Genomic DNA, 23,948 nt, shown 5'->3' on the forward strand with positions numbered 1-23,948 from the left:
TTCTCTACGTCTTCAGGATAAAAGAACACGAAAACCCTTTGGTCATGGCAAACACAAATTAGCTCCTTTTCCAAAATTTGCCTTAACCAGACCCATGATAAATTAAATTGAGCCCACCTGTTGAAAAAAAAGAATTAAATTTAAGATCTTACTTCTAACTTTCAAAGCTTTTATCTTGGTCTGCTGGTCTACCTTTATTCATTAACCATTTCATATATTCTGCTCCTTGAATGAACACCATGCCATGTTTAATCCAACTGGAATCCACATGTCACTTGCTCTCACTATGAACTGTGAACGGTGAACACATTGATATATTTAGCAGTTTTGGAAAAAGGAACTATTGATATATAATAAATGACAATTGCAAGTTTGAGGATGTAATGAATGGTGTTTAGTGTGTGAATGTTTGGTTTCTCTTGTGTAATTGGTTATTTAAGTAATTTTATAATGATTGTGAAAATATTTTCTGTGACCAGGTGGTAAACCAATAGTTTAATAAAATATTTCAATGTTAAAACTGTTAATCTTGAGTATAATAGCTTCCCTGTGGAGTTAGAGATAATGAATATGCATGAGGCAGATTTGCATATAATAGAGATAACAGATATGCAAATTTGCCTCATGCATATTCATTAGGGATATCTTGAAATTCCAACTGACTGGGGTCCCCCAGGACATGTTTAAGAACCACTGCCCTAGATGAATCTTCAGGTTTCAAGTTTATTAGTTATTTATTGTGACAGGGTGAAGTTCCTGTCATGAACCAGCAGAGGGAGCCTGAGTAGGGATGTGTGGAGCTCGTTTGCATGAAGCTCTTGCAAAGGCTGCTGGGAGCTATCCAATCACCCTGAGTGAAATAGGATGCTGAAAAACAAGAAGCTCCTTTGGGATCCAGGCAACCCTTGAGGGGAAGAATCCTGGCTTCAACCTCACCCTTTGTAAACCTGATAGATTGGTCTGCCTGGTAGAGCCTGGAGTCCAAGTGGGGCTGGTGAAAAGTATCCAGGACTCATGGAGACCCAAGAGGCTGGGGAGTAAGGGATTGATGGTGGCCCAAAGTCCTAGGCTCTTCGTGACTGGCGGGTTACCAGCGAAGAGACTGGTAAATGGTACCAGAAGCTGCCAAAAGACCCCAGCACAAGCAACCTGTAGACCCTGAAACCATTGGCCAAAATTGATTGGCAAGTGCCTGGTGGAGGACTGGCGGAGAGACTGGTAAATGGTACCGGGAGCTGCCTGAAGACCCAGAGGGCCAATGAGGGTCAGGGAGGACCTGGAGATGACCAAGAGGAGCTGGAGGGACCTGATCATGTGTTTTAGAAGTGTGTGAATAACAGCATTGTTTTTGTGTTCGTTTTAACAGTGCCTGGGACTAGGTGTGTGATGGGTAATGACCACTCGGCCTGATCACTTCTATACACCGCCTATCAATGAAGATTGTCTAAGTGGTTTTTATATTCAGGTACTCAAGCTTTTTTCTCTATCTGTCCTGTTGGGCTCACAATCTACCTAACGTACCTGGGACAATGGGCGGTTAATGACTTTTCCAGGATCATAAGGAGCAGCACTGGGCTTGAATCCACAAACTCGGGAGGCTGATAGACCACCCCTCCCTATGGCAGTCATGCACCCTCCCCCCCCCCCCGTCCTGGATCAGATCAATGCCCTATTCCCACCCCCATATTTCAGCATCTCTCATTCCCTTCCTTAAACCCTCACCGTACTCCAGGATCTCTTGTTTCCTTTCTCTAATCCTCCCCCCATAGTTCAGTATCTCCTCTACCTCCCCCCAGATGACCAGCCTTCCCCCTTTCCCCTTCCTACCTACCACCCATTCAGTATCTCCTCTTCCCGTGCAAAGTCCAGCATTTCTCCCCTCTGCCTTGCTGTTCCTTCGCCCAATTTGAAGGAAGATGCAGTGTCAGCATATTTCCTCTCAGACAGCAGCACATGGCAGTGTATCAGCAAAGGCTTGCATTTAAAGACCTGCACCGGTCCCACATCTACTCGAGACATGGGCTGGGAAACAGTGACAGCAGAGTTTGAGGGGGAGGGGAATTCTACACAAGGGACAGAGCAGAGGAGAGAAGATACTGCTCACCTGCTGTCCCCCAAGTGCTGCCAAAATAGATGGACAACCAGTTCGCCTAGGGGCAGGCTGGCTCTGCAGATGGGTAGAGTCGGTACAGGAATCACACGTAGAGGTATATCACTGGTATTTAGGAAAAAAACTTATAGCCTAAGTGGTTTACATTCAGGAACTCAAAGCATTTTTCCCTCTCTGTCCTGGTGGGCTCACACTCAATCTAATGGGAGATTAAGTAACTTATCCAAGGTCGCAAGGAACAGCATGGGATTTGAGCCCACAACCTCAGGGTGCTGAGGCTGTAGCTTTAATCACTGCACCACACACTTAACACAAGCTCTAGGAGCTGCACAGATATTGATTTCTACTATCTGCAAAGGGGTGCCGAATGTCATGACCAGTATTTAATAAAGCTCGGCATAAGGGACAGGACAGGAGCTCTACAAATGGAATAAGGACTGCTGCCTTATTGAGATAGACATGGGAGAAGCCACTGCTTGCCCTGGGATCGGTAGCATGGAATGTTGCTACTTTTTGGGGTTTTGGCCAGGTACTAGTGACCTGGATTGAACACCATGAAGACAGGATACTGGGCTGAATGGACCATTGATCTGACCCAGTAAGACTATTCTTATGTTCACTGCTTGGATCGGTAGCATGGAATGTTGCTACTTTTTGGGGTTTTGGCCAGGTACTAGTGACCTGGATTGAACACCATGAAGACAGGATCCTGGGCTGAATGGACCATTGATCTGACCCAGTAAGACTATTCTTATGTTCACTGCTTGGATCGGTAGCATGGAATGTTGCTACTTTTTGGGGTTTTGGCCAGGTACTAGTGACCTGGATTGAACACCGTGAAGACAGGATACTGGGCTGAATGGACCATTGATCTGACCCAGTAAGACTATTCTTATGTTCACTGCTTGGATCGGTAGCTGGAATGTTGCTACTATTTGGGTTTCCACTAAGGTACATAAGACTAACCTTACTGGGTCAGACCAATGGTCCATTAAGCCCAGTAGCCCGTTCTCACAGTGGCCAATCCAGGTCTCTAGTACCTGGCCAAAATTCAAGGTGTAGCAACATTCCAGCATCTCAAAGAATAGCAAGATTCCGGAACCCTGATGAGAACAACATTCCAGAGCTGAGATTGTGATGTCATAATGCCTCAGAGCCAACCTCATCAGTGATGTTACAGTGGCTTAATTGTCCTATACTTGGCTCATGTAAGAACATAAGACTGGTCAGACCAATGGTCCATCAAACCCAGTAGCCCGTTCTCACGATGGCCAATCCAGGTCACTAGTACCTGGCCAAAACCCAAGGTGTAGCAATATTCCAAGCTACCAATACAGGGCATAGACCATGACTAACTTGAAATTCGGGTAAAAGGGTAGAACTACAATTTTGTTAAAAAGAGAAACGGATAAGGAAAAAACTTTAAAGGGAGGGGTAGCGGGATTGCCAAAATAGGCTAATTTATAAACACCACAGAATAATGATCGTGTACTGTAGAGTAATGTTTGTCTGACGTTTTGGTCTTAATTATTTATCAAAAGCGTCAATGTAGAAGCTTTTGAGGGAACTTTTAAAAATCTTTCTAATATTGTTTCTTCTCTAAGGCGAATTGCTGGGGAGCCGTAACTGAAAAGATTTCGGTTCGCTTCTATACACTGAACTCTGCTCTCTTTCCATCTGGAAAGTTCTGGCTCAGCAACAGAATTCTTATGTAACACACCTAGTGTCATTACAACTAATGCAACTGACACTACTGGCCCAGGATCACCTGAGCAAACAGCCCTTTGCTTGCTGGGCTTAGTAATCGACCTTCGATATGGTGACGTGGAATATTTTGCTTGCAGACTGCCAACTAAATCCACGAACAGTGTTTGACTGTCTACTTATACCCTTTGAACGGTAAACACAAACTGAGAGCCACATCTAGCCCCACTACTGCCTGAAAGAAAAAAAACCCCCAACAACCCCAATCCCAGTTTATAGTATGCATTTTATAAGGAAATTCTATACAGAACACAGATGAAGGCCAGAATATAATCTAGTCCAGGGGTCTCAAACTCAAACCCTTTTTGCAGGGCCACATTTTGGATTTGCAGGTACTTGGAGGGCCGCAGAAAAAATAGTTAAAAAACAATACACCTCTCTATAGTTTATAAATCTTTCCTTTTGGCTAAGTCTTAATAATAATATTGTTGTTTATAGCTAAAGAGACATATGATCAAGAAACTGTTTTATTTTACTTTTGTGATTATGATAAACATACCGAGGGCCTCAAAATAGTACCTGGTGGGCCGTGAGTTTGAGACCACTGAGTTAAGGGGAACGGTTAATCTGCTGGCTGGGTTGGAGGGCAGAGGGGAGAACAGGACAATCAAGCCATTGAGACATCCCTGATGAGGTTGGCTCTTATTGGTGGAATGAGGCATTATGACATCACAAACAGGATGTCATGGTTACAGTTAAGCCAGTGGTCTCAAACCCTTTGCAGGGCCACATTTTGGATTTGTGGGTACTTGGAGGGCCTCAGAAAAAAAATAGTTAATGTCTTATTAAAGAAATGAAATCTTTCCTTTTGGCTAAGTCTTAATAATAATATTGTCGTTTATAGCTAAAGAGACATATGATGAAGAAACTATTTTATTTTACTTTTGTGATTATGATAAATATACCGAGGGCCTCAAAATAGTACCTGGGGGGCTCATGTGCCTCCAGGCTGCAAGTTTGAGACCACTGGTCTAGTCTGTTCAATAAGGTAGTTAGCAACTTGTCACTCTGTGCAGGTTACAGCCTTGTTTTTGCTTTGATTTCATTTTCTTTCTGCATAAGGCACCATCTTTCCCGTAGTTCTCGTGTGTCTAAAACGCAAATAGCACTTTGACATTAAGCATCATTGTTTTTATCCTGGGTTGCCAGGCAGTAACCGATATGTTAAAATAGCTCTTCAAAGCTCAACATTTCTCATACCCCCCTCCTTTTACTAAACCACGACAACGGTTATTAGCGCAGGGAGCCGCTTTGAATGCTCTGTGCTGCTCCCGACGCTCATTGAGTTCCTATGAGCGTCGGGAGCAACGCAGAGCATTCAGCGTGGCTCCCTGCGCTAATAACCGCTATCACAGTTTAGTAAAAAAAGGGGGGGGGGGGGTAGTGTTGCTAACCAAGCTACACATCATCGGGAAACAGAGTGGCCGGCAATAGCGCAACCTCCTCAAACATGCGTACCAAAGTGGGCAAAGAAGGAGCTCCCTGAACTGACAGTGAACCAAGATGTTGGAAACTCCAGCCGTGCCCTTCCCCCCTTCCCCCCCCCCCCACCCAAATAAAATCTTAAATTCTCCATTCAAAGTTACTATCATTGATGAAAACCTGTGCTATGATTTTTCCCTGCAAGCTGCCCCAATATTAAATTCTGCTCTACTTCTGGGAGCAGCCATGGATTGGTAGCTGGAATGTCGCTACTATTTGGGTTTCCACTAGGTAATTGTGACCTGGATTGGTCATAAGAACATAAGAATTGCCGCTGCTGGGTCAGACCAGTGGTCCATTGTGCCCAGCAGTCCGCTCACGTGGCGGCCCTCTGGTCAAAGACTGGCGTCCTAACTGAGACTAGCCCTACCAGCGCACGTTCTTGTTCAACAGAAACTTGTCTAACTTTGTCTTGAATCCTTGGAGGGTGTTTTCCCCTATGACAGACTCCGGAAGAGCATTCCAGTTTTCTACCACTCTCTGGGTGAAGAAGAATTTCCTTACGTTCATACGAAATCTATCCCCTTTTAACTTTAGAGAGTGCCCTCTCGTTCTCGAACAACCTGTCCTTATCTACTAAGTCTATTCCCTTCAGTACCTTGAATGTTTTGATCATGTCCCCTCTCAATCTCCTCTGTTCGAGGGAGAAGAGGCCCAGTTTCTCTAATCTTTCGCTGTACGGCAGCTCCTCCAGCCCCTTAACCATCTTAGTCGCTCTTCTCTGGACCCTTTCGAGTAGTACCGTGTCCTTCTTCATGTACGGAGATCAGTGCTGGACGCTGTACTCCAGGTGAGGGCGTGCCATGGCCCGGTACAGCGGCATGATAACCTTCTTTGATCCGTTCGTGATCCCCTTCATTATCATTCCTAGCATTCTGGTTGCCCTTTTTGCTGCCGCCACACATTGTGTGGACGGCTTCATCGACTTGTCGATCAGAACTCCCAAGTCCCTTTCCTGGTCACACTTGGAAGTAAGATAGTTGGCTAGATGGACCACTGGGCTGACCCAATATGACTATTCCTATGTTGTTATGTACACAATATTAGTTTCTCTACATGGGCAAATGACTGGAATGATGCTACAAATAAGCTTACGGGGAATATGATCTGAATGGTTCACACAGCGTGCGTGAAGTCACAGCCAACCCAGAGCCGAAGCAGCCAATGACTGGGTGCAGCGGACAATCTCTCTGGTTGCCATACCTGTCCCCAAACACTTAGACCTCATTAGCAATACGATACATTTGGAAACCAATTCGGGGTTGTCATGCTTGCTTTATGTACTTTGCAATGATACATAGGATGCAGAAGGGTCGGGCTTCTTTCAAAGAAAGAAAGAACAAGAAGAAAAACGATGAAAAAAAAACCTCCCAAGACAACTGTATATGTGCCGGCCAAGTTCTGCTCCGGGAAAGGGCCCGTCGTAATCACTTACTTCTTATGAAGCCTTCCAAATCAATGCCAAGCTGGCACCAGCACTGTTTATATCAGCTGTGCCCATGTGTACACGTTGGCTCACCGTTGAGTGGGGGGAAGAGAAGGAAGTGAGCCAGGAAGACGAGAGCAAAGTTTGGATTACAACGTGAGTTTCTCTCTCGAAAGTAAGGGAAAGGTCAATTTGATTGGTACCTTTGTTTTCTCTTCATTTTCAGCACTATATACCACAAATTTAGACACCTATTAGGTATAGGTCAAAATAAAAATAAAATAGGAGCATTCTAGACAACTGCATAGGTTTGGGGTTTTTTTTCCTCCTGAAGCTTTCCCCTTTTCTTTGGAATTCATGTTTCCTGCCTTGGTCTTCTGCTGCTCTCAGCCAGGCTCTTCCCTGGTTTTTTTTTTCATCTAGCCAACACACTACAGTGATGGCACCGAGTCGAGAGTGCAGACTGGGGTGAGCATGTCCTTGAGCTACCTGGTAGTTGTCACTCTTGAGTAATGGCTGGGGCTCTCCCCTTTCATGCAGTGGTTTTGGTTCCAGCCGAAACCGAATCTGCAGCCAAAATTCGCAGCTTAATTTTGGCTGAAACCAAAAAGGACATGCCTGCTTCACTCCTAGCAGAAAACATCCACCACTGCTTCCCCTCCATTAGCAGAGACCTGCCCCCACCCCCCCCGGCTGCCTGATCACCCTGTAGGCCCTTCCTGGACGTATCTTAACAAACTCTGGTGGTCTAGTGGCCTCTTCAAGAGCAGGAATGAAGTCTCTCCTGCAAATGCTGGGTGCCAATCTCAAAATGACTGCTGAGAATGCCATGGGAAGTCTCCTGGCAGCCATTCTGAGATTGGCACCCAGCATATGCAGGAGTGACTCTGTTCCTGCCCTCGAAAAGGCCTCTAGACCAGTGTTTTTCAACTTTTTACACCTAGGGATCGGCAGAAATAAAATAATTATTCTGTGGACCGGCATCGGTTCGTGGACCAGTGGTTGAAGAACACTGGGCTAAGTTGTGGGCCAGACCCTGCCCATCTCTACCAAATCTCCACCCCAGACCCCACCCCCATAATAGTACTAATTGCACCTTGCATGTCCCGTGCCTCACCTGGAAGCCTTCCCACTGACGTTGCAACGTCAGAGAGAAGGCTCCCGGTTCAGGCGCAGGATGCCTGTAGGAGCCGCTGCCCGTGGCTTTGTGCACTGAATCAGTTAGGAAGAGGGAGCTGGCTCGAAGATAACGCCGCACTGATCGCACCGTGGACCGGCGGTTGAAGAACACTGCTCTAGACCACCAGGGTTTGTTAAGGTAGGCAGTCGAACGGTCTAGTGAGCCAAGACTCTGCTGGGGGGAGGGTGACATGTTTTCTGTGGGGTGGGAGCACAGCAGTAACAGAGGGGGAGCACAAGTGGGGTGTGGGGAGAAAGCGTTTTGGTTTAGTTTCGGCAGAAACCCGAATCCAGTTTTCGAGTTGGTTTCGGTGCCGAATTCAACCCAAAATTCAGTTGGTCTCTAGTGCTATGATCCAACATTTGTTTTATTGTGTATATGTAGGGACGGGAAGGGTGGGAGTGAAGAACGGAATGTACTTTTTCTCACTTGCTTTGTGCACTGGTTAACTCAGCTTTAGTGCACAATTTTGTGGGCACCTATGTAAAAATGAGTTTTGCACACCAGTGCACAGTACATTTAAATGCTATGGTTATGAACCTATTAGCTATTCAGCACAGAGGACCAAAAGGCTGAGCATAACAGCGAGGCTTTAATGCTAAAACTGAGGAGGCGGTAAAGGTTAGCTTGTTTCGTTCTCAGCATTAGTGCAAATTTCATGCCTAAGAACATGAAAATACAAACACTGTCATACTGGGATAGCATCATGATTTTTGCAGTTGTCTAGATAGGTAGAAATGACATGGCATGTGGCTTTCCTAAAGAAAAAATATACATCTAGGAATATATATTCAAAGTATACCTATGGTGAAAACAAGTAATTCGCTAATCATCCAATCACCAGGTTTTTTATATAAATTTCATAAAATGTTAATTTAAATTGTGATAAAAGTGCTCAGTACCCACTCTCCCGCATTGGAGCCGCAGGAAGATTATTAGGGACCATCATTGCACTTTTAAGTCCCTCAGTGTCCACCAACCATAAACTGATAATATTAGCAATAATCCATTTTTAACAATAACACTTCTTTAGCAGACTAACTTTTAATAGGTTGGAAAGGCATGTATCTCATAAATGATGTTTTCTTTCATTCAAGCCCCACAATTTATACTCCAATTCGGGTCGCCAGGAATCCTTCACCATGTGATAATTTGTGAGACAGTGTTACTTTGTTTCTTCTCAACTCAGTCCTGAGTTTCGCCAAACATGGCTTCTTCAGGAGGAGTAACTATTTAACTGGTATGCCGAGGGGCTCAGTGGCAGCCGTTCACAGCTCTGAGCGTGTGAAATGAGTAACCTCCTGAAGAAAGTCACAGCATGATGGCTGAAACTTTGGTTCTACCTACCCAGACGCAGCAAGACCCATACAACTGCAACAATCAACAATATTTGCGTTAGGTGCAAGTTATCTGGTAAGTCACAAACTTGAGAGTGATAACATGGTGTCAATGCCAGCAAAGAAATAAAATCTTGTCAATTAACAGTTGATTTTAACCAAATAGCATTAAATCGTTTTTCTGGATGGGTATTGCCATGTCCTGAGTCTACTAGCAGCTGCTCTGGACAAAGTAAAGGTAAATGTTATTTGGGCTTTTTGCTTCTAGGCTTTTTGAAAACAAAGCTGACTAGTTAGTACAGACCTTAAATATGCCTCACCTCTGGTTCATCCACTCTAATCATCATCTTGACAGCAAAGATTTGAATCTGGCTGCAGTTATGCTGCCACTGTTTCACCTTCATTAGGTTTAAAGCAACAAAATGAAGATGAAATACAAAGAAACAATGAAGACAGTGAAGCTGTCATTAGAGCAAACTGCATCAGTTTAATCCATCAGTGACCGTGGTGATGAAGATGATTTTTCTGTTTTCATAATGTTGATGGCAGTGACAGAAGTGATGTTGCTGCTGGATTGGACCTATTTCTAAACGACAATTCTCATGAAGTAATCAGTGTATCACAGTTTCCTCGTATCAAGGTACTGTTTTTGAGGTATAACAGATTTGTCTTCAAGTACATCTGTTGAAAGGCTTTTCAGCATGGATGGACAAAATATGACTCCAAGAAGATGCTGAATGACAGACAAGCATTTTGAAATGCACTTGCTCCTTCGCTGTAATGGGAACTTTTTAGTTGAAGCATTAGCTGGTGTTATACTTCAAAAACAGTGCCTTGATATGAGGAAATTGTCATTGGATCTATTTCTAATTGACACGTCAAATCTAGATCCCTATGATCCACCATATTGACTGAACAAATTTTTTGTGTTTTTTTCTGGCATTGATGCCAGAAGGCAGCTCTGCTTGGTGCTCAATATAGATAATGTTTGACTGATTATTGCACTGCTCATATACTAGTATCTTTCTAATTGTACTAGATCCCTATATTTGAGGACGTGAGCATTTTCTGTTTAGATGTTTTCTCTGATAATGGATGAATGTCAATGCAACTGTTTATATCTAAGAATTAAAAAATAACCAAGAGTAGCATATTATTTTTACAGTAACCTTACTTTCATTAAAACAACTAGTAACTGTAATATTTTTCCTTGCAGTAATTAGTAATTTTAATATATTATTTTTAGAAAGTAGCAAGCCCAACACTGACCCTCTGTACAAGCTATGAGAATCACAGTGGCTTGATCTTGTATCAGAAACTACATATAAGGCTTGTGCCTGCTGAGGTTAGTTCTCAGGTAGAGTCTGTACCTAAAAAGTTGAAGGATAAACCTGAACTTGTACAGACTACTGCTTTGGCCTCTCAAGAGATTGGTAATCCTGCTGAAATTCAACTGGTCAGTTTTGATACAGTTGAAATTATACCTATTCAAGATGTTCCTGAGAGGGAACTATCTTTAAAAGATATTTGATGGGTTGTTACCTGGACTGAGAGTTTGCTTAAAGGGAAAAATTGCACAATTATGTACTTATTTATTTATTCATTCAATTTTCTACACTGGTCTACCAGGGGAGCTCAGAATAATTTACATGGATTTATTCAGGTACTCAAACATTTTTCCTTGTCTGTCCTGGTGGGCTCACAATCTATCTAATGCAACTGGGGCAATGGGGGGATTAAGTGACTTCCCCAGGGTCACAAGGAGCAGTGTGGGTTTGAACCCACAACCTCAGGGTGCTGAGGCTGTAGCTTTAACCACTGCATCACTCTAGAAATCAAGATGTAAAAGTGAGTCAAGTATAGGACAATCAAGCCATTGTGACATCACTGAGAAGGTTGGCTCTTAGGCACTGGTGGAATGAGGCATTATGATGTCACAATACCAGCTCTGGTTATCAGAGGCTGAAGCTTTTCATACTATTTATTTATTCAATTTTCTATACCCTTTTCCCAGGGGAGCTCAGAACGGTTTACATGAATTTATTCAGGTACTCAAGCATTTTCCCCTATCTATCCTACAATCTATCTAATGTACCTGGGGCAATGGGGGGATTAAGTGACTTGCCCAGGGTCACAAGGAGCAGCAGGGGTTTGAACCCATAACCTCAGAGTACTGAGGCTGTAGCTTTAACCACTGTGCCACACTCTCCCCTTTACTTTTTCCCCTGATGTTGTTTCCAGCATCTCTGAAATACAAGATGATACTACACTGAAAACTGCTAGTGAGGAGATGCAAAATCAAGTGAAGACAGTTCGGTCTATTAATACCACATCGGTGAAGGATAGTTTGATTATGCATCATAAATTAGAGCAATTAGAAAACCGTTTGCTTGTTAACAATTAATGTTTTCTAAAATTTTCCTATTTCTCCTTTGCTTTCAGCAGAAATGTTGCTTAGAAAATACCTTAAGGGAATTTTAAATTTAGAAATGTCCACTTTAATTGTGTTCCAAAAGGTTATGTATTTGTCTTTAACACTAGAACTATCATATGATTGTGGTCCAGCTCTAGAAGAAGGAGAACGTATGACTTTCTTAGAAGACGGACTTCCTGGGACACCAGGCTGCGCAGTGGTACAAATTAATATCTGGATTCATGAATAAAAAAACCAAAGACAGGTCTTAGAGACATTTGGAGCATTGAGATTAAACATCAAATTTCTGCTTCTCAATGGCCACGTATTTGGTCTTGGAGGATGAGATGTAAGGTTTTAGCCAAAGGATCACTTACAGGTCACGGACCTGATGGGCCGCCGCGGGAGCAGACTGCTGGGCGCGATGGACCCCTGGTCTGACCCAGAAGAGGTACTTCTTATGTTCTTATGAGACAAACATGGTTTTTCCTGTTGCATAGAGCATTCTGGACCCCTGTTCATTTAAAAAAAATTAGATAGCCATACAACAAATAACACTTAACTGGAAAAGTTGGAATAGACTGAACTTTAGTTTTTGGTGGAATTCGGTATGCCATATTCACAGGGCAAAGGTAGGGGAGGGACATTAAGGTGGGCAGACTAGATGGGCCGTGGGCCCTTATCTGCCGTCTATTTCTATGTTTCTATGTTTCTATTTACAAAATGGAAAGAACATTAGCCATTCAAAAAGGGAACTTTAATAAATTTCAGGATGTGCGGAGGCCATTATCAGAATATTGTAAAGAATGAGTATATATATTTTTCTTCCCTGATTAGTACAAATAAAAATAGGGTGGGGGGGGAGGGGGAATTTATTATTGGAAAATGTTTTTATGAAATATAAAAGGATGGGAGGGAAGGGGATAAATTAAATTTGATAAGATTAATTGTAGAATTTCAAGTGATATTTCTATGTTAAAATGTTAATACCAATGTTGATGTATTTGATGAAAGTTATAAAATGAATAAAGAATTTAAAAAAAAAAAACCAAAAAAAACCCCGACACTCAAGTCATAGGGCTCCTTTTACAAAGGTATGCTAGGGCCTTAACGCGCGGAATAGCGTGCGTTAAAATACCACGTGTGCTAGCCGCTACCGCCTCCTTTTGAGCAGGCGGTAGATTTTTGGCTAGCACGCGCTAATCCGGTGCGTGCGGTAAAACCCGTAGCGCACCTTCGTAAAAGGAGCCTATAATATCTGCCCGTTTGACTTTGCTGGTCAGAAAAACATAATTTGCTTATTTTAAAGAATAACTTTAAGCATAAAAGAGATGTGTGTGCGGGCAGTCAAGCCAAGTTTTTCCAGAAGTGACAAGAGCTACCCAGGAAGGAAACAGTTCCTGTCCCTGAAATCCAGGGTTTTGGCCACTGGAGCAAGTTTCTTTTTACATTTCCCCTGTAGATGTATTTTGCATTTTCAGGGTAAGCAATATATCTTTTTTTTATTCTCATCTGGAGAAATTTCTATTGGAGCATGAAAAAGGTTAATTAAAATCAGTAGGGTATGAAGAATGTAAGGGTCTTAATTTTGTTTGTTAGGCAGCGAAAATTGACCCCACCATCACCAAACTGATGATCAAAACAACAGACGTCAAAGTGTTTCGAAAAGAAATCAAAACATTTCTATTCAAAAAAACACGTCCCTACTAACTAATCTCCTCCCCTTTCGCACATGCTTTCCCCCCCCCTGTGAATAACACATTAGTCAACTCCTAGAACCATACCTTCCAAAAATATTCTGATTCCTAGATAAGGATCTACCTTCAGTATCCAACAAACTTCTTCCTTCACTGTTAGGTAACTTTTCTTCTGTAACCTGTATATACTGATATTCTCCACTGTATCCTGTTATCAATTGATTCTTTGCTATGTAATTCTTTCGGAAAAATCCAGATATCTTGTAATTTGTAATCCTCTACCACAGTGTTTTTCAACCGCTGTTCCGCGGCACACTAGTGTGCCGCGAGATGTTGCCTGGTGTGCCGCAGGGCCGCCGGGCCCGGAGCTGACAGGGGGCCCGAGGCAGGGGCGCCAGTAGCTCGCCAAGGCAAAGTGAGTCGATCACCCAGAACTCACTTTGTCTTGGCGATCTAATCTATCGAGCCGATAAGTCTTCTTCTCCCCGACGTCAATTCTGCAGTCGGAGAGGAAGTTCGGGCCAGCCAATCGCTGCCTGGCTGGGCGGAACTTCCTCTCCGATTGCAGAATTGACGTCAGGGAGAGCATGCGTCGGCGTCGGCTTTGGGGCCTGTTATCCATTGGTGGGTCCTGTTCCCCGATGGCAGTGGCAGTGGCTTGGGGAACGGCAGGGAGAAAGAAAGAAAGGGGGCAGGCAGGGAAACAGAAGGAAAGAAGAGAAACAGAAAAAAAGAAAGAAAGAAAGAAAGGTCAGGGAGAGAGGAAGAAAAAGTTGGGGGAGGGAATGAGGTGTGGAGGAGAGAAAGCATACAGGCTGATAGAAGGGAAGAAAGATTGGATGCACAGTCAGAAGAAGAAAGTGCAACCAGAAATCACCAGACAAGGTAGGAAAAATGATTTTATTTTAAATTTAGCAAAGTGGAGGCAGTATTACCACAGTTTTCAAAGGAATTTGCCCAAATAACTTAATAGTTAACTGGGTAAATTCCCAGAGATGAAAACTTCCCTTCACTTACTATGCACAGTTCTGAATTTATATCTGCTGTCTATATTTTACAATATGGTCACCTTTTACTAAACCGCAATAGTGGTTTTTAGCGCAGGGAGCCTATGAGCGTCAAGAGCAGCGCTGGACATTCAGCGCAGCTCCCTGCGCTAAAAACTGCTATTGTGGTTTAATAAAAAGGATGGAGGGTATATTTGTCTATTTTTGTATGCTATAAAAACCAAATACAGAGAGAGACTGAGAGCTGTTGACGAAGAGCTACGTGTGTGTCTTTCTTCGATTCCAGCCAGAATATCAGCTTTGTGTTCAGCCAAACAGGCCCAGGTTTCGCACTGAATAAAGTATTTTATAATTTTTATTTCGTAATAAAGTAATTATAAAATACTTTCTTTGTGTTTATTTGATTCCTATTCAAGAGAATTACTTTATATATAGTCAATATAGGCAGAGAGTTAAATTATTTAACATTTTCTAATGGTGGTGTGCCTCGTGATTTTTTTCATGAAACAAGTGTGCCTTTGCCCAAAAAAGGTTGAAAAACACTGCTCTACCATACCATGTAAAAGTACACGAATCACTGTTATGTAATTCCCTCGGTAATCATTGTTACGTAATTCTCTCGGTAATGTCCAGATCTCTTCTAATTTGTAATCCGCTTAGAACCTCAAGGCACAGGCGGAATAGAAATCACTAATGTAATGTAATGTAGTTAACCTGATATTTTCCAATATAATTAATTTCTTCAGATGCGCTTTTGCAATCTCTTCATGATGTAAATTTTAGAAATAATTTTGTTTTTGGGTTTTGCCTTTGAAAATGATTTTGTACTTGCTTCTTTTTCTATTCTTGTATATGCATACTTGATATGTATATAATAATTTAAGAATGGGGGGCAGGGTGGGGGGAGGAGGTGGTGCGGCATCTTCAAGGCTCATAAAAGTCCAGGGCCTCGGAGAGCCTTTCCGCTCTCCTTCATTTTGCTCGCCCGATGTAGAGTAGGCTGGGGGGGGGGGGGAGGTTGGCTGATGTTACTCTTCTTTTGTCCATGCTTGTGATAATATTATAGATGATGTGTCCTTGTTTGTACTGAGCATCTTTGGGGTGCCCTGGCATTGTATTTGTTGTTGTTTGCATCCATAAAAATTGTTTGAACCTAAAACCAAAGACCAAAGAACCAAAGAGAAATTCTTGCAATTGGAATTACAAATCTGCACAATTCTATCTATCTAGAGGACTCCTGATTAAGCTCCTCTCCCCCTCCAATTACTTCAAATGCTTTCTATTAACTTTAATTTACAGAATCATTTATTTATTTATTCCGTTTTCTAGACTGTTCTCCCAAGCGAGCTCAGAACAGTTTACATCAGGGATCTCAAAGTCCCTCCTTGAGGGCCGGAATCCAGTCGGGTTTTCAGGATTTCCCCAATGAATTTGCATTGAAAGCAGTGCATGCACATAGATCTCATGCATATTCATGGGGGAAATCCTGAAAACCCGACTGGATTCCGGCCCTCAAGGAGGGACTTTGAGATCCCTGGTTTACATTAATTTATTCAGGTACTCAAACATTTGAAGATATTTGTCTCTGTAAAAAAAAAAGCTTGGAGTGGGAAAGAAGGCAAAATTATGGGAAAAAAAGGCCCAGGGCAAGCGTTCCTCAATAATCTCTGTGCATGTAAATCATGCTTTACTTATATAAATGTCCTACCTCAGGCCCCTGGTCTCGCACAGGACATGACTCGCTGTCCGCTTCTGAGAACGATCCGGACTCGTCACTGGAGTTTGTCCCGTATGACTGTTCGCATTTGATTTGGGGTCTGACTTGGCTGTAGATGGCGTCGCCCATGACGCCTGGCTCCTGGTGATCGGCAGCCAGGAATCTGGCTCCTTGGGAGCAGGGGGAGGAAGAGAACTCGCAGAGAGGGAGGCTGCAAGGAGAGCCGCCACTCCCATCCTCTGCGTAGGAGTAAGAGGAGCATGAGCTAGATGTCCTTGTTCGGGTCTCCAGGGGCGGGGAGCGAGGGCAAACTTTAATTGGCACCGGGCAGCTGGTGTTGGGTCGCACCCTCCCTGGCAAATGCTCCGAGAGCAGCCCACCGTGAGAGTAGGTTTGCGAGGACGGAAGCGACTGGCTGGCTCCCGCCCACAGACCTTTTGGCACATGCTCAGAAAGCTCTTTGTCCAGACTGTTCATGCCGGGATAGGACTGCACCGGCGTGCTCATTTGGTCACAAGCACTCGATGAGAATATTACGCTCCTCCTGTCCAGTTCGCCTTCCTGCTTGCAGCTGGGCTCAAAGCCAGGCCCCCCAAGAGGCGAATCCACCATGAAATTGGAAGCATCCTTCTGAGGTGCATAGTTCCCATCGAAAGGACTGTAATCAGCATTGTGGTCACCCTGAGTTGCCCCCTTGTCCATAGGGCACGCTGGACTCCTGGCAATATGCTGCTGGGAGGCAGCGGGCGAGCCAGCTAACCCTAAGTCATTCGTTATGCTAAAAAAAGACCTTAAGCAGGAAGGGGAGGGCCCGCTTTTTGAGCCATCCACACAAATAGGGCTGGGCAGCTTCCTGTCCATTTCAGTGTCCCCTTCTTTCTCCCTGATGTCAGTTTCATCGCCAGACAAGCACAGCGTGATGCTATCTTCCTCATTGTCTTCATTCTGTGGTTCGCTTTTGATCTGCGATAGAGCAAGTCCTGGTTTAAGGCCATTGTCAGAACTCTCGTCTCTGAATGCGCTTGCAAAACCTGAGGTACGTACGTGTGATGTGTTGGAAACATTCTTGGAACAAGCAATCTGGTATTTTTTGTATCTTGGGTATCGCGTCACTGCGTCTTTGTCCAGATTGTCCCTGCAGTCCCTCTGCGTGTCAGAGTTGGGCAGCACGGCTTCCTTGCAGGCTGCCCTGCCGCTGGCCTCAGAGTCGAAGGGTGCTTGGTGCGTCCTCTCCCGAGGGCACAATATCTTTGAGGTCTCGGACTCCATGGTCTCATCTTCGCCGTCCGAGTTCTCTCCGTCATGCATTCTCTGGCAGGGGGCCTCCATCTTGCACCGGAACAAGCCATCCTGACTGCTCAGGAGCTGGGTTTGGAGAAAGCGGAAGCAGGAGTCCTCCAGGTTGTGCATGCGTAGGAATTCAGCACATCGGATGACCTCTTGGATGTTCTCTCTGCTGAGTAACAGCTTGGCAGTGTAGGCAAACTGCAACAAAGGGCCAAAACCCCTGGCCGTGACCTGCAAAAAAAAAAAAAAAATATGCATGAACACACACATACATTCAGGGAAATTGCCAGCATTACCATCAGTACTGCTATTGTCCTAGGTAAGTGTTTCTCAACTCGGTCCTGGAGTACCCCCCTTGCCAGTCAGAATTTGCATAAACTTGATTTGCATACACTGCCTCCATTATATGCAAATTTCTTTCACGCATACAGTACTCCCCCCGATATTCGCGGGGAATCCGTTCCAGGAACCCCCTGCGAATGCTGAATACGGTTTTTAGCGGGGGGAGATAGGAGAGGGCAGCCAGAGCGCCAGCGAGTGAAGGAAATCACTCGCGGTATGCTCCGACCGCCTCTTCCTGCACAAAAGTCGGGCCTCACCAATCAATCAGGAGCTGCTTTGACACGCCGCTCCTGATTGGTGAGGCTCGACTTTAGTGCAGGAAGAGGCGGTCGGAGAATACCGCGAGTGATTTCCTTCACTTGCAGGCACTCCGGCTGCTCTCTCCTGCCGCTCTGGCTGCCGTCTCCTGCCCAATCATTCGCGGTCAGAAAATCCGCGAATGACCGGAACTGTGAATGACTGGGGGAACAGTGTATTCATTGTGGATATCTTGAAAACCTGACTGGCAAAGGGGTACTTCCAGGACCGAGTTCAGAAGCACTGTCCTAGGTCCCTCAAGTGTAATTGAATAACTTGACTGCTCTAATGCTCCTAAATGAACAATGTAAATCAGCAGCCAATCTTCTTGAGCTAGCCGTGATTATTTGCTCAGCAATTAATAACCCTGTTCCTCTACCATGTGGCATCAGATTACAATCGGAAGGCAATATCAGTCAGACCGAGGACAGGATGCACAAATATCTGATACCACGGTAAAAAAAATAGCATGGTAGGAGCGATTTTTTTTTTTCTTCTTTTTTATTGGCGATTGCTCAGAACAATAGCATGCAAATTATATGCATGCTATTTGTGCAGAACATAGCCGGTAAAAGAGGGAGGAACTATGCCTAGTGCTTGCTTAGAAGAGCAATCACTAGCAGAGCTCCTGCTCCAGCCTGTCTGAAAAAAGCAGCTCCTGCTCTCCCTGCCGGCTGGTTCAACTGATTGAGGCAGGGGAATCTCTGATCAGTTGAACCAGTTGTGGCAGCTTCAGGGAGTCCTGCCGGTTCAGCTGATCGGAGATTCCCCTTCCCCAATCAGCTGAACCAGTAGGCAGGGAAAGCCTATTATATAAAGAAAAATAAAGTTGCCCGAGCCCCCCCCCACCCCCGCCAATACCGGGACCCCACCACACCCTGACACTCTCAAACATAAATAAAAATCAGAAGGAGGGATGCCTACTCCCTCCTGCTACAGGGTCAAGCCCCTCCCATGCCGGTACTCCTGACCCCCCACAACCCTCGACCCCTCTACAAACCTTAAAATTGAAGTTCAGCAGGTGTAGGATTGCCAGATTTCCTCTGAAAAAAAGAGGATGCCTGGCCCTGCCCTGTTGCGCACCCCCCAGTCCCGCCCTGTTTCACCTCCGGCTCCACCCTTCCCCACCCCCAGCCTTGTCCCCATGCAAATCTCCCCAAACTCGAAGGTCGCATTTGGAAGCCTTCACACATGTGCGGACAGCAACGCGATGATGTCATATGCATGTGCACATGACATCATCATGGTGACGGCAGCACATGCACAAAGGCTTTCAGACACAGCCTCTGAGTTCGGGACTTCCAAAACCCAGACAAATTGGTGGGTTTTGGAAATCCCTCCAGCCGCCTGGACAGTCCTCTAAAAAGAGGACATGTCTGGGTTTTTTCCAGACATCTGGTAACCCTAAGCAGGAGCCATTAAGGAAGCCGCTCAGCACTGAGCAGCAGCGCCAAATTGCGCGCCTGCTTGTGCTTCTCAGCGGCCGAAGACACCCATGGCAGCCAGTTAACAGCAGGGCAGGAACTTGGAAAATTTGCTCCTGCCCGCTGCACCTCCACCGGCAATCCAGAGTAGAGGTATGAAGTTAGGAAAGGGAGGGCGGCAGGGTGCAGAGCCTGGTAGGGAGGGAGGGTGCAGAGTCTGATGGGGAGGGAAGGAAGGGCGCTGGGTGCAGAGTCTGACAGGGGAGGGAGGGAAGGGTGCTGAGTGCAGTGCCTGACAGGAAGGGAGCTGGGTGCAGTGCCTGACAGGAAGGGAGCTGGGTGCAGTGCTTGACAGGGGAAGGAGGGAGGGAAGGAAGGGTGCTGGTGCAGGGCCTGTCAGGGGAGGGAAGGAGAGAGGGAAGGAAGGGTGTTTGGTGCAGAGTCTGACAGGGGAGGGAAGGAAGGAAGGGGTCCGAGTGCAATGCCTGACAGGGAAGGGAGGGAAGGGTGCTTGGTGCAGGACCTGTCAGGGGAGGGAAGGAAGGGTGCTGGGTGCAGAGTCTGACAGGGGAGGGAAGGAAGGAAGGAAGGGGTCTGAGGGCCTGACAGGGGAGGGAGGGAAGGGTGCTGGGTGAAGTGCCTGGCAGAAAGGGAGCTGGATGCAAAGCATGCCAGGGCAGGGCACTTGAATATTAAGCCGTCCAACTTATATTCAAGTCAACCATTTTTCCTTCTTTTTTTGGGGGGGGGGAATAGGAGGTCTCGACTTATATTCGGATTGACTTATATTTGAGTATATACAGTAAGATAATAGGTAGTTTTTCAGGCAATTGTATGCTATGCCACTTATATACGAGCTTATCACTATGTCCCCCCCCACCGCGAGCTCCACTCAAATGGTAAGTCCCTCCTATCTGTTCCCTTCTCCTCCTCTGCCAACTCCATACTCTATCCCTTCTACCTTGCTGCACCGTATGCCTGGGACAAGCTGCCCGAATCCTTACAGCGGGCTCCGTCTCTGGCAGTGTTCAAGGACCAGCTAAAAGCCCACATCTTCGAGACTGCTTTTAACTCCTGACTCCTCTCACCTTGAGTTCTGCATCCCCAACCCTCTATTTCATGTCTGTCTGTCCAAGTTAGATTGTAAGCCTTCCGAGCAGGGGCTGTCTATTAAATGTCAAAATGTACAGCACTGTGTATGCTGTTCAGCATTATAGAAGTGATAAAAAGTAGTAGTAGCAGCTTACAGAACAGAATTTAAGCAAGTGCACCTGTTTTGCATTTATGACCATTAGATGCAAGTGTGCCTTATACAGAGTTGCCCTTAAAGTCAGCAGTGATGAATATACCTATAACCATTAATCTATATGTATGAAGGACAAGTTTATAACAATTTAGGCACCTAACTGATCCGGGTAGTAAGAATCCTAGTGTAAACCATGTATCAATGCACCTAGATTTAAGCATGCCCCTTTACGTCAGGTCTATGAGGGGGTGCTGAAAAGTTCTCAGCCCTACCAAGCAGAGAACGATGTGGATATGGTTCAATCAATGATCTGAAACAATGTCAAAACACAGCATTTCGTTTCTACAGATTGACACTTAATGAAATAAGAAATAAGATTTGTGTAACAGAGTAGACACCGAAGAGGGAGTGGAAAATATGAAAAAGGATCTGCAAAAGTTAGAGGAATGGTCTAATGCCTGGCAACTAAAATTCAATGCAAAGAAATGCAGAGTAATGCATTTGGGGATTAATAATAGGAAGGAACCGTATATGCTGGGAGGAGAGAAGCTGATATGCAAGGACGGGGAGAGGGACCTTGGGGTGATAGTATCCGAAGATCTAAAGGCGAAAAAACAGTGTGACAAGGCAGTGGCTGCTGCCAGAAGGATTCTGGGCTGTATAAAGAGAGGCATAGTCAGTAGAAGGAAGAAGGTGTTGATGCCCCTGTACAGGTCATTGGTGAGGCCCCACTTGGAGTATTGTGTTCAGTTTTGGAGACCGTATCTGGCGAAAGACATAAGAAGACTTGGGGTGATAGTGTCCGAAGATCTAAAGGCGAAAAAACAGTGTTACAAGGCAGTGGCTGCTGCCAGAAGGATTCTGGGCTGTATAAAGAGAGGCGTAGTCAGTAGAAGGAAGAAGGTGTTGATGCCCCTGTACAGGTCATTGGTGAGGCCCCACTTGGAGTATTGTGTTCAGTTTTGGAGACCGTATCTGGCGAAAGACATAAGAAGACTTGGGGTGATAGTGTCCGAAGATCTAAAGGCGAAAAAACAGTGTTACAAGGCAGTGGCTGCTGCCAGAAGGATGCTGGGCTGTATAAAGAGAGGCGTAGTCAGTAGAAGGAAGAAGGTGTTGATGCCCCTGTACAGGTCATTGGTGAGGCCCCACTTGGAGTATTGTGTTCAGTTTTGGAGACCGTATCTGGCGAAAGACGTAAGAAGACTTGAGGCGGTCCAGAGGAGGGCGACGAAAATGATAGGAGGCTTGCGCCAAAAGACGTATGAGGAGAGACTGGAAGCCCTGAATATGTATACCCTAGAGGAAAGGAGAGACAGGGGAGATATGATTCAGACGTTCAAATACTTAAAGGGTATTAATGTAGAACAAAATCTTTTCCAGAGAAAGGAAAATGGTAAAACCAGAGGACATAATTTGAGGTTGAGGGGTGGTAGATTCAGGGGCAATGTTAGGAAATTCTACTTTACGGAGAGGGTGGTGGATGCCTGGAATGCGCTCCCGAGAGAGGTGGTGGAGAGTAAAACTGTGACTGAGTTCAAAGAAGCGTGAGATGAACACAGAAGATTTAGAATCAGAAAATAATATTAAATATTGAACTAAGGCTAGTACTGGGCAGACTTGCACGGTCTGTGTCTGTATATGGCCATTTGGTGGAGGATAGGCTGGGGAGGGCTTCAATGGCTGGGAGGGTGTAGATGGGCTGGAGTAAGTCTTAACAGAGATTTCGGCAGTTGGAACCCAAGCACAGTACAGGATAAAGCTTTGGATTCTTGCCCAGAAATAGCTAAGAAGAAAAATTTAAAAATTTAAATTGAATCAGGTTGGGCAGACTGGATGGACCATTAGGGTCTTTATCTGCCGTCATCTACTATGTTACTATGTTCACCACTGCCCGCCTATTCTATACCAGTATACGCCATATTTACCATACTGTGTCTGTCACACTATGGGCTCCTTTTACGAAGGTGCGCTAGTGTTTTTAGCGCACGCTAGCCAAACTACTGCCTGCTTAAAAGGAGGCGGTAGCGGTTAGCGCGCGCAAAAAACGCTAGCTCACCTTTTGTAAAAGGAACCCTATATCTGCCATGCTACGATCTCTCCTGCCTGGTTTGCCCCTCCATGTCTTCCATGCTATGTTTCGCCATGCACGCTTGCCTGACCATTTTGACAAGTCATGTCATGCTACATCAACCATGCTTTGTGATACTATGTTTTGCCCAACTATACTCGCCGTGCTCTGTCTCACCATATCATGTTTTATCATGCCATCTTTGTCTCTGTTTGCCACGCTATCTTTTACCATACTATGTCTGAGAATGCAGCCTCGGTTGGCGCCTCGGTTGGCGCTACAGCCTCGGCGCCCTGAGATTGTGGGTGCAGGCCCACGCTGTTCCTTCTGACCCTGGGCAAGTCACTTGCTCCCCATTGCCCCCAGGTACATTAGCTAGATTCTGAGCCCATCGGGACTTGAATACCTGAACAAATTCATGTAAACCATTCTGAGCTCCCCTGGGAGAACGGTATCGAAAAGTGAATAAATAAATACTTCCTGAATGATGTCATTTTGAAAGCAGGGGTCATCCAGTTTTTACAGCATCTTGCAGTAACACCTGCCAATAATAGTAATTTTTTTAAATAATAGTACATTTCCTGTATTGTTGGTATGAAAAGTATATTATTAATATGGGGTGCAGGATCAACCTCCGACATATTGGCAGTGCAGAAACAAGATGCCTTGATATTGACCTGGGAAGCTAGAGATGCCTGTCTTACTTTCAAAAGAAAGAAACGCTTTTGGTCCATCTGGAAATACTACATAGATGCTCTCCCTCCAGATATCGTAGTCTGATATTTAACAAGTTGAATCTATATATTTTGAGCTTAATTAAGCAAAAATAAAAACCCAGAAACCTATTTAGCAGATCGCATTGGAAACATCCAAAGCATGCCTATGTTCCGTCCATAGAACTCACGTCTATCCGAAGCCCATACAACGCTCAAAAGCAGAATTCCTTACAATGCCTAGTATACCCCCCGTGAATTCACGGTTCGCGATTCGCAGACTCAGTCATTCGTGGTATTTTCTGACTGCCTCTTCCGGAAAAGTTCTCTACGCTCAGCCAGCCTTCCCTTCCCCAACCCGCGGTCTTCCCTGACCGCGCGCCTCCCGTGCTCCCTCCCCACTACACGTTGAGCAGATAAATCACCGCCACCAAT

The 23,948-nt window shown here is 45.0% G+C and overlaps 1 protein-coding gene across 2 annotated transcripts in view; it reads right to left on the reverse strand.

Annotated features, from left to right (window-relative positions):
* Window positions 1-23,948, reverse strand: part of BACH2 (BTB domain and CNC homolog 2) — a 491,078-nt gene that overhangs the window by 22,152 nt on the left and 444,978 nt on the right. For both annotated transcript variants that reach the window (XM_033939441.1, XM_033939442.1), the window contains exon 4: window positions 16,125-17,651. In XM_033939441.1, coding sequence (XP_033795332.1) covers window positions 16,125-17,651 — 1,527 coding nt within the window. The remainder of the gene's footprint in view (window positions 1-16,124; window positions 17,652-23,948) is intronic.

Source organism: Geotrypetes seraphini, chromosome 3 (genome assembly GCF_902459505.1).
Source record: "Geotrypetes seraphini chromosome 3, aGeoSer1.1, whole genome shotgun sequence".
Taxonomy (NCBI): domain Eukaryota; kingdom Metazoa; phylum Chordata; class Amphibia; order Gymnophiona; family Dermophiidae; genus Geotrypetes; species Geotrypetes seraphini.